The sequence below is a fragment of the Sinocyclocheilus anshuiensis genome, unplaced genomic scaffold (assembly GCF_001515605.1).
Source record: "Sinocyclocheilus anshuiensis isolate Anshui unplaced genomic scaffold, SAMN03320099.WGS_v1.1 scaffold234, whole genome shotgun sequence".
In the NCBI taxonomy this organism is placed as follows: domain Eukaryota; kingdom Metazoa; phylum Chordata; class Actinopteri; order Cypriniformes; family Cyprinidae; genus Sinocyclocheilus; species Sinocyclocheilus anshuiensis.
In genome coordinates this window covers 2819296-2834852 of record NW_015544165.1, presented here as the reverse complement: position 1 = coordinate 2834852, position 15557 = coordinate 2819296, and the positions used below count along the sequence as shown (strand labels likewise).

General features: G+C 38.3%; 1 protein-coding gene across 2 annotated transcripts in view; it reads right to left on the bottom strand.

Annotated features, from left to right (window-relative positions):
* The window catches only part of ada (adenosine deaminase), an 18230-nt gene extending 7504 nt beyond the window's left edge, over positions 1 to 10726 (bottom strand). Inside the window, exons 1-3 of one of the 2 annotated variants that reach the window (XM_016495919.1) lie at positions 10365 to 10726; positions 3390 to 3451; positions 2600 to 2722 (exon numbers count right to left, since the gene is read on the bottom strand). In XM_016495919.1, coding sequence (XP_016351405.1) covers positions 2600 to 2722; positions 3390 to 3451; positions 10365 to 10406 — 227 coding nt within the window. In that variant the 5' untranslated portion in view covers positions 10407 to 10726. Of the gene's footprint in view, positions 1 to 2599; positions 2760 to 3389; positions 3452 to 10364 lie in introns of those variants that run through there. The other variant, XM_016495920.1, reaches the window with a different exon arrangement.
* Between the last annotated feature and the right edge of the window lie 4831 nt (positions 10727 to 15557).

Below are 15557 nucleotides of genomic sequence, written 5' to 3'. Positions count from 1 at the left end.
CACACACACACACACACATATATAGTGGCCCAAATCCCAAGTTACAACATCATCTAAGAATATTCAAACAGACTGAAGTATAAATGCTACAGTTGTTTTATGATGTCATAAAATTATAGCATTTATGACTTCTTCATTTATAGATAGCACATGCTTCAGAGATATCTTATGTGAATGATTGAATTAACTGAATGAGCTAGATGTTACTTTCACTTACACACTCATAAAATCCATCTTTATTGCATAAGCATGCGCTTGTTCCAAGAACACCCACAACTGGAGCAAGATACCAAAGGCCTTAATAATTTTTACAACTCAGTAACACTTACGCTATGAGACTTATTTTAAACAGCTCACTTGCACAGTTTTTTTTTTTTAATTCCCTCTCTTGAGTCACATTATGCTTGAAAGTGCTAAATAAAAAGGCTATTTGATTGCAGTAACAAAGCATGTTTTCAGGTTATACCACATGACATGCATTGAGCCTGTCTACAGCACTGGACAATAAAGAGCCCAGTGGGTGCCAAAAACAGCCAGCGAGTTCCCTATGTTGTTGTGGGGAGGCGAATGCTGTAAACAAGGCCTTTTTAAAACCTCTGAGGACTAGAGGTTCATTTTCAATGAAGCATGTCAGCTGCCGGCCCACAAAACTACTGGCTGCACTGCTTTTCATGTCTTCATGTCAAAGCATCTACCTCTCATGTTCCTGAATCTGGGTGGAAACGTGTAAAAACTGCCACATTGTCTGACTCTTGTTTAGAGGACTAAGTGCAAGACAAAAGAAAAGCCTCAGCAGATAGAGGCGTCATGCCCATTCAAAGTGAGGGGGCACGTGAGCCAAGTGGATTTTGAATGCAGCTTCCAAAAGACAAAAAATAGCCGATTCATATTTTCTATATGTAATACAATCACACCGGCGTGATTATAACGTTCAGTGCGTCATATCATCAGCTGCTAAATTCAAATCTGCATTCGCTGGCTGGCGCTGAGCCAGATAAAGACGCGTTTTTACAGCACTGCGCATTAACCAATCACACACAATGCTGTTGAGCTTATGAATGCAATGACCAATCAGAGGTGTTCAAATGAGTCATCGCTAAAATGCCAGTGTTTTCTTCACTCGCTCACTGACTGAATACCTTTTCCTGCGAATTCTCTCATCAGAAACAACAAAGTGCAAATGTGTGTACGAATCTGTAAGATATTAATTTCATAGTGTAAACAGCTTCAGTGATTTTAATGGGAGTTTTTGAGAGTGCTTGAACTAAACTGTAAGTGAATGTTCTTTGATAATGTAAATGTTATTTGCTCTCTTTCTGGTCATGGCATGACATCCATATCTGTTAATTAAGTAAACAGACAAGTTTTTATGCATAGTTAATAGATTACATTATTAGGTTACTTTGACCATCACCCACTATAGATCAACATAATCTAGGTGAGAATCAAGATATTTCATGATATAGTTAATGCGTTTGGGGATGTTTTGACATCCCCAAACAAGTGCTGTTGTGGCTGCTGTGTGTCACATGACGACCCCCCAACACGCCCTCTCAAAAATAATGAGTGCATGACACCCTGTCTGCAGAGGTTACATGTCCGTTGCTATAGCAACACGTGGTGAAAGTGTGACATGAGCTGCATGTAAAGATGTCTGATGCAGGACAGAAACGCTACCATGCCTTTGACGGTGTATCCACCACTAGCGATATAGTGAGGCTATCTACTTATTAACCACTTGAGCAATGCTTCAGATTTGTGTTAATAATTATTGTGAATTAACATCCATGGAATTCATTATTTACTTCCATGTGGTGAAGAGCGCAATATCATATGGTGGCCTTGAATCATTGGATTCATGAGGAAATAAATGTTCCCAGATCTAAAGAGATCTGAAGGGGTTAATATACTATAAAATAATAAACTTTCAGAAAAAGTCACTGGGCAGTATCTTTTTAAAAGGTATACTTAGTATCTTATTTAACCCTAAGGGGTGCATATTAATACCTTAAAGGTACATATTATTTCCTAAAGTGTACGTATTAGTACCTAAATGGTACATTTTAGTATGAAATATTTGAAAGGGTACTGTTCCATTGACAACTTTTTTAACTTTTTTTTTTTTTTTTAGAGTGCAGTGAAGCTTTCAAAACTCCTCTCCTGGAAAAACGTAACAGTGTGATTTTTAGAAAAGCAATACGCATGAAGGTCCACACATGAACCTAATGGTCAATGGCAGATTGTACGAAAAGTTAAAAATGAGATTGTACAAATTAGCCAACAGTTCGCCAAAAAGTAAAATAGTTGCAAACTGCCATAAGATTTTGTTGCAAAATCACCTCAATCTGAAAACCAGCAGCTTTGTGATGATCGTACACAATTACTTTGCTGTTCAGAAGCCTTTTTGTCTGTGAGGGGAGAATAGTCCTGAGAAACCAAAATGTAACTGTTGTTGGTGTAAAATCTTCAGGGAAAAATTTTAATAATGTCATAAAATCATTAGAAAAAACATCATATTTGGCTTCAATGCAATCTTCAAGCAAATCAGCAACACAATTTATTTAGAGCCAGCAGATCTTTTCTCGGCACAACTACTTACGCAATGGCATGCATGTAGTGATTGAACTTGCCAAGGAATTCTGTGAGTGTGCCCGGCTCATGCATTTTGCACAGGTCTTTCATTTCATCCTCGCTGCCTGCAGGTAGAGTGATTTCCCGCCACCTGAGACACAGTTACACCCAGAGGCCAGTGGTTAGAGCTTTGAAAGTTTTAATGGAAAGATGACAGAATTGTCTAAAATTAGATCTTATCTATTTACCTAAGAACATATGGTGCTGTTGATTCATTATAAAAAAATATTTGGAAGCTTATCTGATAACTTGAAATAGCCTAAGCATTACAAAATATTTAATTCTCAGCCAAAAACAGATCACAACATTATTATTGACCATAGGCTGTCAAGATTAAAAAATAAATCATTGTATAAATCTATAAAATCATTTTAAGTAGTAGTGATTTTAGAGCTGCAGTGAAGATGAGCTTAGGAGTTAAAATCGACTTAAATTTGGGATTGTTCCTTTGGCCTCAGAACGCTTGAAATATACCACACAAATGCAATTAAAATAATAATAATAATACAAACAATAAATATACTCAATATGATAAATGTTAATATAAAACAATAATTACCAAGTATATAAATAATTATGAAAATAATAATCTTTTCCATAGAAAATATGGAAAGTTTACTAATATTTAAATTTGTATGATGATCTGAAACATTAAAGTGTGACAAACATGCAAAAAAATAAGAAATCAGGAAGGGGGCCAACACTTTTTCACACCACTGTATTTATCATGGTATGTAATTGGAATACATGTCACTTACTTTGCTACTTCTATAATGGTCTTTATTCGAATAGCACCATCAAGATGCACGTGTAGCTCAACCTGCAAAGATAAAAGAGCAGCAATAAAGTAAATCTGCATATCAACGCCCACATTTGCACACCACTGAGCCATGTGACAAATGCTGAAAGAGACACTTGTTGATGGCACAGAGCAGAACTACATCCGTCAAAACTCTGAGCTTAGCTTTCAGCCTGTTGTATTCAGATAGTTAGTGGAGTCTCCTTCCCGCGCAGCTGTGAAATGCTCCTTGTGGAGTGCATCTAGAATGTGGAATGCACGACTGGGTGAAACGAGTTCAGTGGAAAGGCTAGGAATGCCAGGGAAGGCTGTGAAAGAAGCATAGCCGCGGGAACGTATTTTGAGCTGAGAAACGGGGGGTGAGAAACAGATGTGAGAATGCGAGATTTGTTGCTGCTGAGGTAGATGCTCTCGCTCTTTCTCTGCTGTCTGTAGAAATTGTTGTTAATTCTTAATTTGGGAACGGCAGAGACATGTTACAGGTTATAATATAATCCAAAAATCATGGCAAAAAATGTTTTTTTAAGTCAGTTTAATACGTTTAATCAGTTGAAACGACGTTCACAGTCAATTTGATTCAACTTAACTCATATTTAACTGTTGCTTCTTGTCATTATAGGCTTAGGCTACTTTTTTCAATTAATTTTAATGAATATACTAATTAATAAAATGAATATTATTTATTTTGTATTACATATTGTTCATTCATTTATTTTTAACACCGCACCCCCAGCACCCCCATTTGTCGTGGGCTACACTCCAGGGGGTGCTGCAGCACCCCCAGCACCCCTACTTCCCGCGGTAATGGAGAGAAGTGAATGTAATGGCACCAATCTACTGAGATGTACTGAGAGTTGTCCTGACAGATGACCAAATTAAATTGTGACCCCACTTCACCAGCAGCTGTGAAACAAACAGCAAGGAGGATAGAGACAAACCATAAAAAGAAACCTTGTCTGTTGGAGAATCTAAAAACCCTCCATGTGGCATCAACTGCTCTCATAGTATTTTTAATCAGTGACTAAAGAATTTGGTTTGTGCCTTCTTTTTCACATTGTATTATTTGGGTACAAGAGTTGTACATTTGCTTGTCATCATACCACTGTGAGTAATGTACTCTTCTAACAATAAAGTTTACCACTGTATAGTTAGAAGAATGCACAGAAAAGATGCCAACTTATCTGATTCATAAGTATTTTATTGCATTTATGTGGTGACTGAAAGTTGTGATTCATTTCGGTTTGTTCAAATGAATGAATGAATGAATGAATGATGCATTTATATAGCGCTTTATTGTGTATTGCTGTACACCCAAAGCGCTTTACAATCATGTTTTGGGGTCTCTCCTCAACCACCACCAGTGAACTCATCCAAAAAAGATTATTTTTACGCCTTTACATACTTCTGACATGAAAGTTTGAGTTAGAATAGCTAGCAAGAGCATGATTATAAACACAGTGAGGCTGTGTACTAGTGAGCAGATAAGATTTCTTGATTGGTGTGAAGATATTTAATGTCCCCAACAACCTCATTAGTCCCATTTAGCCACTTGTTAGGAACTGCATTTTTCAAGACAAATAAAATGTAAAAAAAAAAAAAAACACAAGTACGTTGTAACACAGTTCGTAGTCACGGGAAGAAGGAGGCGGGAACCGGCGAACATTTAAACAAAACTTTAATAAAATAAACAAACACAAAATGAAAGTAAAGCGGCAGCCCCTCGCGGACGACTGCCGCACACAAAACACAAAATAAAGTCCAGGCCTGGTTCTCTCTCGTCTTTCACTGTCGTAACTCCTCCTTTTATCCTTCCGGAGCTCCTCCGTGGGACTCGAGACCGGTGAGTGGCGCAGGTGTCGCTCATTATCAATTACTCCACCGGCCTCGCTCCGTTCCCACGGCTCTCGGCCCCAGCCCCACTCGTCACATAGGTATTACTGATGTATTTTATGTCGTAGAATAAAATGTGAAAATATATTGAGTTTGTGTCAACCACCGACCTTAACCAAACCAAAAATCTATTTAAAAAGCCCATTGCTTCACGAAATGGTAAATTCTAAAATTACTTGTTTCCATGTTACGATAACATAATACGATAACGAAGTGTGAGCATACAAAAATGCAAACTATGTCATCATCATTAGCTCTTCACGTCAATCTTGCTGAAAATGTTTGTTAACCGAAGAGTGTTTCATCAACTATAATGAAGACAAAAATTCACACCTTGGCAATAGCTTAATATGCTTTTAATTAAAATACTGTTGATAAAAATATGATGGGAAAAAGCTAAATATTATACATTTTCTCATGTTGTGAATACACTCTTTCAATAACAAGTCAAAACACAGACATAAACCATAAAGGATTCACAGCATTGTATTACAGTAGTGTACTAATTACAATGCTATTTCAGGAGATTAGATTTTTTTTCTTGTGTAACCAGAGACCAATTTTGGGGCAACAGAGAGTTCACAGGAAATTCTTAGGAGAAAAAAGGGGTTACAGGATCATTGTGCACGTGTGCTAACAGCTGTACCACATCTTTGACCAAACTTGCTCTGCACAACCTAAGTAATGACTGTTCAGTGGATCGTATTTCCTCTAAGCTCTCATATACAGTTAACACAGAAGATAAAGACACTTTCAAACAGAACTGACCCTCATGAGTATGATAGGAACCAGATATTGAAAGAAGTCAACACTGATTATGCAGTGTGATCTCCAGGGACCAGCCAGACACGAGAAAGGACACTGCAGAGTATTAAGTCCCTTCCCCCACCCCCAGAGGAAAATGTGGTGTGCAAGCAGTCTTTTATATCAAATTATATCAATCTCTTCAGCCCAGTTCAATGACGGAAATGCACACGCTTTGTAAAGGCTTTACTTGAGGCGCCTGGTAAATCTACATAATCACAAAGCACTCAAAGCAAACTGGCATTGATACAGGACAAATAAAACTATACAGTACAAAAACCAGATGTGAAGCACTCACTCATCTCATTATAAAAAGAATAAAGTGAGGCTTTGGGGTCTAATAACATTTAAAACAGACATATGATATCTAATGCTTGTAAACCATTTTATATCAAACATTAATGAATAATTTAATCCATTTTCAGGATTATTAAACCATTTTTGGTAAAACACTGTGTCTTTGGCAGAACTAAACAAGGATGATGTCACCTCTAATGCTTTCAATTCATTAGCTCTCAGTTACTCGGATCAGGTTAACAGAGCATGAGGCTCAACGACACTACTGTCCTCAAGCACTCTCTGCATGGGTCTTCTTGCAGTCCATTAAATTACTAAAATAAACAACTCACTGAATATAAAAGTTCCGAAAATTATGCATGTATGCTGCAAAAGCATTCTGTATGTACAATATTATGATGAATAAGTTCACATGCTCTACCACCGTTGTTTTCCCTGCCATAATGCATGTCAATGTGCTCCAATATTGAAAGGAAGACATTCAAGTGGGAAAACTGTTTTGTCTGTACAAGCCTAAGCTGCCATCCTCTTCATACTTGAATAGGTTCATATGCACATTAATAACGACTACTGTAGTTGGTCTAATATTAATGTCACTGGGAGGGTGCGGTTGAATATACATGTCGCTTAAATATTAATAATGTTGACTTGCTTGCAACTGCTCACATTATGGAATCAAATGACTCTTAAAAGCTGCAAAGTTGGTTATGAAAATACTGCCTTGTTGTTAAGGTGTGTTTTGTGTATAGATGGGTGATCCATTGTTGTTCTTGCATTACAACTGATGGTGTATCCTAAAATGTCACTGGATTTACTGGATAAAGCACTTATTGTCAGTTGGTGATCAAAAAACAAGCTATGTGGCCTTTCTGTATTGTTTCACTGTAAATAATCGTGTACTTATTAGGTGTGGAACAAAGTCCTGGCCAGCTGATAAAATATGGAAGTTACTGCCTGTTGAGTGTCACAATCTATTGAATTTCTGATATAGCAAGTTTTATGAAGAGTGTGATTTAGTCAAGGAATGGTAAATTGTTTACTGCCTACAATGATTGTAGCTCTGGTCTATTACAAATCACCACTAATTTGACCTCTTAAACACAAATTAAACAACCCTGCAAGCAAGCCTGCACTGGCCCTTTACGGGCCCACTTAGGGCTAGCCTAAGGGCCCCCAGTGGGCTGCCAGTGCAGGGCCTCTGAGATTTTGCTCATTGGCAAAACGTTGGCCCCTTAGTGCTGGCCCTGACCTTAGCCCACACTATTAATCTACAACAGGGGTGCCCAACGTGGTCCTGATCAACACACCTGAACCAACTAATTAGGATCTGAAGGAGCACTTGATAATTACAGACAGGTTTGTTTAATCAGGGTTGGAACTGAATTCTATAGGAAGGTAGATCTCCAGGAACAGGATGCACCCCTGATCTATAACAATACATCTGTTTCACTTTAAATACTTTTCAACTACTATAACTTAAGTCTTTGGGAAAAACAGTTATTATGCATCTGAAATGGATGCAGTCACCACATAACTAATGTCTATATTGTGAAAAATGTACAGTAGTCAAACCGGATTTCAAATCAATGGATTTATTAAATACAAAATAGAAAACATTAAATTCAGGTTAATACAGCTACATATAGCCAAAAATGTAAATACACAAAAGTACAAAACAAAGCAATGTAAGATTGTAGTATTTCGTCATGTGAAAGTTGATGTGTGCGAATGTGTGTCTTATCTGTAGTACATCAATGTCCAAACACTGTGCGTAGCTGATGTTGACTGATAGCAAATGAATAATCCAACCTCTTGTAATGAAAACATTAGACTTTTCTTGATCTTTTCTACTGTCACTTCAGTTGGGATACCAGTTATTACTCCTTTGACCCATGTCTTTTCTTCCGGTATCGAGCAGATCACTTTTTGTGCACAAATCGACTTTATTTTCAATGCCACTTTTTGTTGCCTACTATCCTTACAATATAGGATTAGTCTTCCATCTCTCAACTTCTTGACACTTTCTATTGATCCTATCGTTTCCTTAATTACTTTAGACAGCTTCAGCGGATTTATTATCTTAAAAGACTCATCCACAAACTTCATCATTACCTTGAACTCCTCTTTCTTCCCTCTTATCGGATGATTTTCATTTCCACTGTCAGTTTCAGATGTATTACTCCAGATTTTCTTTCTTTTCCGATTTTCTACTAAACTCCACTCATTATTCCCGTTCCCTCCTTCTTCATCCACGCCAAACATTTCATCCTCCATTTCCGGATCCCTTCCGGCCTCTACGTCACTACCTACCATGCACACTCCAGTCACAGATCAGCTGTTGCCAAAACCAACCCAAGTTTTCATTTTCACACTTTGATGTTGTTGTTTTTTTTATCAACCTAACTCTCTCTACCACATGGCTTTACTTAAGGAAACCTAAAACATTCTAGCATCCCTAGTGGTAAGGAAGAAAACTGTCCACAAAATTCTTATTAACAGGCTCATCTCTGGCCCACACTGGGCCATCATGGGATTAATGTGGGCAGTCCCATAGTGTGGGCTGCTCACAGAGAGCCTGCGGTGAGCCCATAGCTGTGGGCCTCGCCTGGGCAAGCCCGCACTGGGCCTGTTTAGGTTTGGTGTGGGCTGGCCCTAGCCCACTGTGCCCGCAAAAAACCAGCATGGGCCCCGCAAGGACATGTTTGCAGGGTAAGGCCTTTTGAATGTGTGTTTACAATGAGGAATCCAAAGACAATGCTGTATTGTCAGGGCAGCCTCTCACACTATACTAACAATGGTGTAGACTCACACCGTAATTATTATTCAATTCACCTGCACATGGTCAGTGTAATACAAGAGGAGTACAGGAGAGACATTGTGTCGACTCTCATATTGGTTATTGACACTTCCAGAAATTATTTGCTTATCAGCATGTTTCTGGTATCAGTTCTTCAGGCTGACTTCTGCTCGCTGAGTCAGTACAATAATTCCAAAGGGCAGATACAATGCCCTGTATCTCCCTGCAAGGCCAAGAAGTGTGAATATTATCCTGGAGTGTTCTCTCCTTCATCGCTCCTGTGTTACTGTATGAGGCCAGCGCATTATGTGCCATGAGTTAACATGCATCATAAATATTAAATGAACTATTAACATAAATCAACATGTTCCATTTGAATCACTGTTAGAATACTGATGCATCAGTTGCAATCACCAAAATGTCTTTATCTTAAAAAAAGATGTCTTTTTATGTTTCAATTATATTATGATAATGATCGTGTTTCTTCTCCTTATTTAACTTAAAATATTTTTTACACTGAAAATACTTTTAGCATTAAGTCTCCTCCTCCTTATTAAGCATCAGATTTAAGATGGCTTTAGGTCTTAAGCCTATTGATATCTACATTCATCATGGCATTTTAATATGTGCTGTATTATCGATCTATTAAAACAGCATTCCACCCGAATGTGTATGCCCAGGGCCCTTTCTAGCCAATTTGACGCCCTAGGCGAACACCACAATGCTCTCCCGGGAATACATCCTGGGTCTGCGGGCAGCTGCCGGTTCTGTGGACCCAGTGTGTGACATCCCTGTGGAATTGCGGAGAACTACCCGCGGGATTGTGCGGAGCTATGGCGGAGCCCAGTCTTCGGCGAGGAGGACTAAAAGGAAGAGGGGTAAGCGTGGAGGAGTTACGCGCAGGTTGAAAGCGTATCACAGACATATCCCGCTGCCCAATATTATGATCCAGTGGGGGCGGCAGTCATATTTCAGGGTGACCGTGCCACTCTTTATCACAACCCTGCTAAAAGTGCCAGTACGTGCGCTCATTGGCGCCCCTTCAGCTGGTGGCGCCCTAGGCGACCAACTAGCTCGCCTATGCCTAGAAACGGCCCTGTGTATGCCTGTATGTTAAGAAGAAGAAGAACAACAACAACACTATACCTTAGGTTGATCAAATTCTGGTTTTCCACTCTTTTCTGCCATTGTCTTGACTCGAAGTGTAAATCTGTCGTGATATAACTTGAACACCCGCTCTCTGGAACCTGTCAGCTCGAGCAGCGAAGTTCAGCTTCCCCATGCGCGTTACTATTATACACTCCAACCCAGGCTCGGACAAAGAACACGCCTTATGATCAGATATGAGCGATGAACTCCGCCTTAGCATCAGCGTGCAATAAGGCAAGTAAACAACGGCTGAACACACTCAACAGAGTGACAACAATAACCGAGCAAACTAAACTGACAAACTGATCTACGCCATGCGAAGAGATTAAACCGGAATCCTATTAGAAGATTTTTAGAAACACACTAATGCCACATCTACACTACTATCGACGCGACGCGAGATGCTGCTGTCAGCCCTGCAAGTGTGTCGGAAGCGTTCTATTTGCGTCATGCTATTTTACATGCCAAACGACAATGCCTCACTCGATGGCATAATTGACGTAAAATAATTTTTAAACTATAGTTTCTCGAAAATAACTATTCAATCGGTTCGCAGGAAATTATTCGCACTTCCCATCGCACCCTCGTGTGGTTCAGCGCAATGTAATACTTCAAAACAGACAAACGTTTAAGATATTTTGTATTCAGAACCATGATTTTATTTAATAATTATTTTCTATTACTGTAATTTGTTGTTAAAGATGATTTATTTCCCTATTTGGACTGAAAATATTAGACATGTAAACTGCATAGCTTACAGTAGTTGGCCACTAGATGTCAGCAGAACGTCATTGTATTGATTTCTGTGTGAAGAAATCACACAGAAATCATACAGGTTGACCACACCTGTATGCCGAAATATGCATTACGATTAGGGAATAATTGGTTGAATTTTTTTTTTTTTTTTAACCAAAACCTTGACACGTCTAGTATATCATTTTCAGCAAATGGCAATTGCATACAGTATGCACATCTCTCATCAAACTAAGAATGTTTGTATAACTTTGTTGAATATTTGAATGCACTGAGAATTTTCTTGCTTCATGTTTGTACTTGAATAGAGCACATCATAAACCATGTACAAAATGACTTGCTAAATAAGAGACATTGCCAGTAGTAGGCAACATAACTGTTACTGCATGCCTAAAACATTACATTTTAACACAGTTCTTTCGAAACACCTGCTGTTAGAGCAGTTCCTTAACAACAACCCTTATTTAACTTGGCCTAATCCAGCAACTCTAACCCTGCGTGAAGCCACATGGAACTTATTCTCTTTCAGCAAAAACATCCCATTAAATGTGGCAAAATGCTCTAGGCTAAGACATGGATAGAGATGTAAAGCTTTTGAACAGATGTAAAAACATTATTTTTTTCCATTTACCATTTATTTGCTTCTCTTTCCTGTCATTTGTGGCTCCTTACATAACAGAATAAAGCACCACTGTTTGTTGTTCATGCATCTGTGACGTCTTCTTAAAGGGGTCATATGATGCGATTTCAAGTTTTCCTTTCTCTTTGGAGTGTTACAAGCTGATTGTGCATAGATAGGCTAATCAGAGCAGACTGTGCTTGTCAAAGGAGGGGGCTTTGTTGAAAACGACGTGTTTGAGAGAGGCGAGGCATAGAGGACCTACAATAATGTACAGTATTTAAAAAAATAATGTGTTTTTTTAACATTAAAGCATGTCAACATATTCTGTTACACCAAATACACAAAATAATGATCTTTAAAAAAGCATCATATGACCCCTTTAAGTCAACCCTTTGCTATCACTCTAAACTGTCATCAGATATGACAGATATGCTGACCAAATATGGTTTACAAATGAAGTGAAGTGAAGTGACGTGACATGTGGCCAAGTATGGTGACCCATACTCGGAATTAGTGCTCTGCATTTACCCATCCAAAGTGCACACACACAGCAGTGAACACACACAAACCGTGAACACACACCCGGAGCAGTGGGCAGCCATTTATGCTGCGGCGCCCAGGGAGCAGTTGGGGGTTCGGTGCCTTGCTCAAGGGCACCTCAGTCGTGGTATTGAAGGTGGAAGAGAGCGCTGTACATTCACTCCCCCCACCTACAATCCCTGCCGGTACGAGACTCGAACCCACAACCTTTGGGTTATGAGTCCGACTCTCTAACCATTAGGCCACGACTTCCCCCCATTAGGCCACGACTTCCCCGTGTTGTTACTTCTACTTCTAATGTTGTTAGATCAAGACTGTTAGATTCTGTTAGAAAGTTGGAGGTCGTAGAGATCTTGTCCTAGCTAAAGAGCAGAATATCCGTTAAAATATTGACTCTGCTGGCCACATGTTAGGAAGTAGCTGCTGCAGTGAATCTATCCTTTGTCCTGTATTTATTTGTTCTCGCTTATTTTTAGGCATAAACTCCAGTATTGGAAAATGGTCATCGTGTTTTTTTTTTGTCTTATTAAGACTATGGGCATATTTTAAGTATTTATATTCAGCTTCCAGTAACCTGGTCAATGGAGTGATACTGATCTGGTATAGTTTCATAATATTATATCATTCAAATTTTGATAAAGTAACACACATATTCCCAAATAATGACTTGTTCATTTTCATGAGCTGTGATGGTAACATGATAATCATTAGCACATGTGCATCGATCAACATTTGTGTAATGTAATTGGATATGGTAAAATGTGTTCATTGGAGCTAAGAGAACTGTTTTTACTGACAGCTGAACGCAGTGTGAAATTTTTCAACTTATATTCAAGGAATGGGATGTTTTGTGTTTTGTGAATGATGGTATATTAAAACATTTTGGGATCTCCAAAGAACCTTTCTGTGATCAGTTCTTAAAAGAACGCATTTTTTTTCTTAGTGTGCCGAACATGATTTCTACCGAGGGAGAGCACCAGCGCTTGGAATGCGATTTCAGTGCACATCACTGTTCTGCAGAATGCCTCATCTCTCATACTGTAAATTTCAATATGACTTCTGAAGTTTACATTGAAAGATTTCACAGATTCAGTTGAAATATTTGTAATATTCCCTTCCAGACGGTTACTGGGCTCTTCCCATAAAGCTGTTACTGTATGTGGTTGTGTGTGTTGTGACTGTCAGATTTGCTTCCTCTCAAACGTCATTACTTGACCCTTGCTTATCAGAAATCAAAGGCTTTCCTGTTTCACAGTTTCACACATCTAGTTAGAATGCTTGGAACTTAGGTATCATTTCCTCCCCTCAAAAACAGTTAGTCAGATTCAGGTTCTTCTTTTTAGAGGGTGATACATCTGGGCTGCAGCTGCGATTTAATGTGTAAGAGGTCGGTTCAAATAACAAGAAAAAAAGCAACCTGGAAACTTTAATGTTTTACTTTGCATGCTACGATTTTGATGGTGAACAAAACAAAGCACTGATAACATCAATCAAGAGAATATAAAAATGATAAGTCAGTCTGTCCTGACAAATTAATAATTTGTTACACGGCTCTCAAGAATCGTCTGTTCTGATTGTTCAATCTTGCCAATCAGTGATTTTAGTGGTAGTGTTAATATACTATACGAGTAAAATTATACATTAATTTCAGCTAATATAAATATTCCATGTATTTATTTATTTTGTGACTAGCCCTGTAAATATCTGCTATGCCTCTGGGAATTTTAGCGACAATGACTGGCTGGCTGTACATTATCCCTATTCTTCAGATGTTTTTGTTAGCAAAAATGTTTTGGTCTCAGTGTCAGGTTAGATTTAAGATTCATATGAAAGGAAATGTAATATTGTCAAGGGCTACAAAGGAAAAAAAGGTTTCCAGTTTTCAAATTATTAGCTATGACTCCAACTGATTAACTATGACACATATTGCAGTTGGGGCCAAATTCTTCAAACCTCACAGGCAAACCAAAGACTTTTTAACATTAAGACAATAAATGTTGTATATAAATTATGTTCGGTTTGCCTGGTCAAGTATATCGATTCATCAAGTAATTTTTTATTGCAGGATGTGCGGTAACTGAGGAGCTAACAACAAGAAAGGAACTTAGAAAGGTCCTAAGCCAAAGCACTGAAGATCACATGTGAATGTGAATGAAGGAGTAAACTCAAAGACAACCTATTTCCAATACCAAAAGCATAATGAGGTCCACAGAACAGACCACAGAATATTTCTTGAATGAAACCAATTACACCACACTGAGAGAGGTACCTGTTAGGGCTGTTGTACATTGATTCTAGAATTGCCATATGACTGCACTGCACTGTAATTTAGTATTCAGGGTTTTACTCTGCTGTACCAAAGCAGGTGTTAAATGAAAGCACTCCTGCCCACAGCTTAGTGTATGAATATGAGCCTGCCTTTCCAATATCCTGTATTCCTGTTAACTTAAGTCAGTTCCTGGGCACTCAGCAAGCGAAGTTCAATGCATGTACTTCACTTTAAGCGAAAACTTTTCCATGAGACATTATTGGACTAGTTTTTAACCACAACTGGCTGAATTTTAGACATGAAAGAGGGAGTCACATATCTGCTTTTCTTGCTCAGTTAATCTCTAAATATTTCAACAATATTTTTATGAATCATCGTTCCAGAACAAATTTACACATTCCTGACGCCCTATAATATGTTTCCACTGGACTTTGATGAATGTTTATTTAATACCATTTATAGGATAATAATATTTAGATTACTCTATCCTCCACTGTTAAACTGAATCAAAATCATTCAAGAATAAGACAATATTTTTCATTCTGAAATACTATACTGTGTTTTGCATAAAGAGATGTGTGCCCTGTACCCTTTATGGTGATATTGTACATTCCAATCATTTGTGATTTTTGGAAAGGATGTCAAAATAAATATAAGAGTGGCTGGATAGAATTTTTAGACAGAACTAATATCCACTTCACTTTTGCTGTATCTGGCAGGCCACGTGTTCCAGCTGAATTATCAAGAACTGTGGTATTTGTAAAAGTGAATTTCCCGTCTAGGTCTATTTTTAAACCGTCGTTCCCAGTGGGTCATCCTACATTTCAATAGGATTGTTTTGTCTGAGCACTTGACATGAAAAATGTATAATGTCTTTTTGAGAAGCTAAAAAATCTTTTTCAGTGCCACCCACAGTTTAAATGGAAGCAAATTCTCTATTTTAAACGCTATTACAATTCGAAGAACAATTGGTTCCGGTCCTCGAACTTGGTGACTGAGCAGGGTT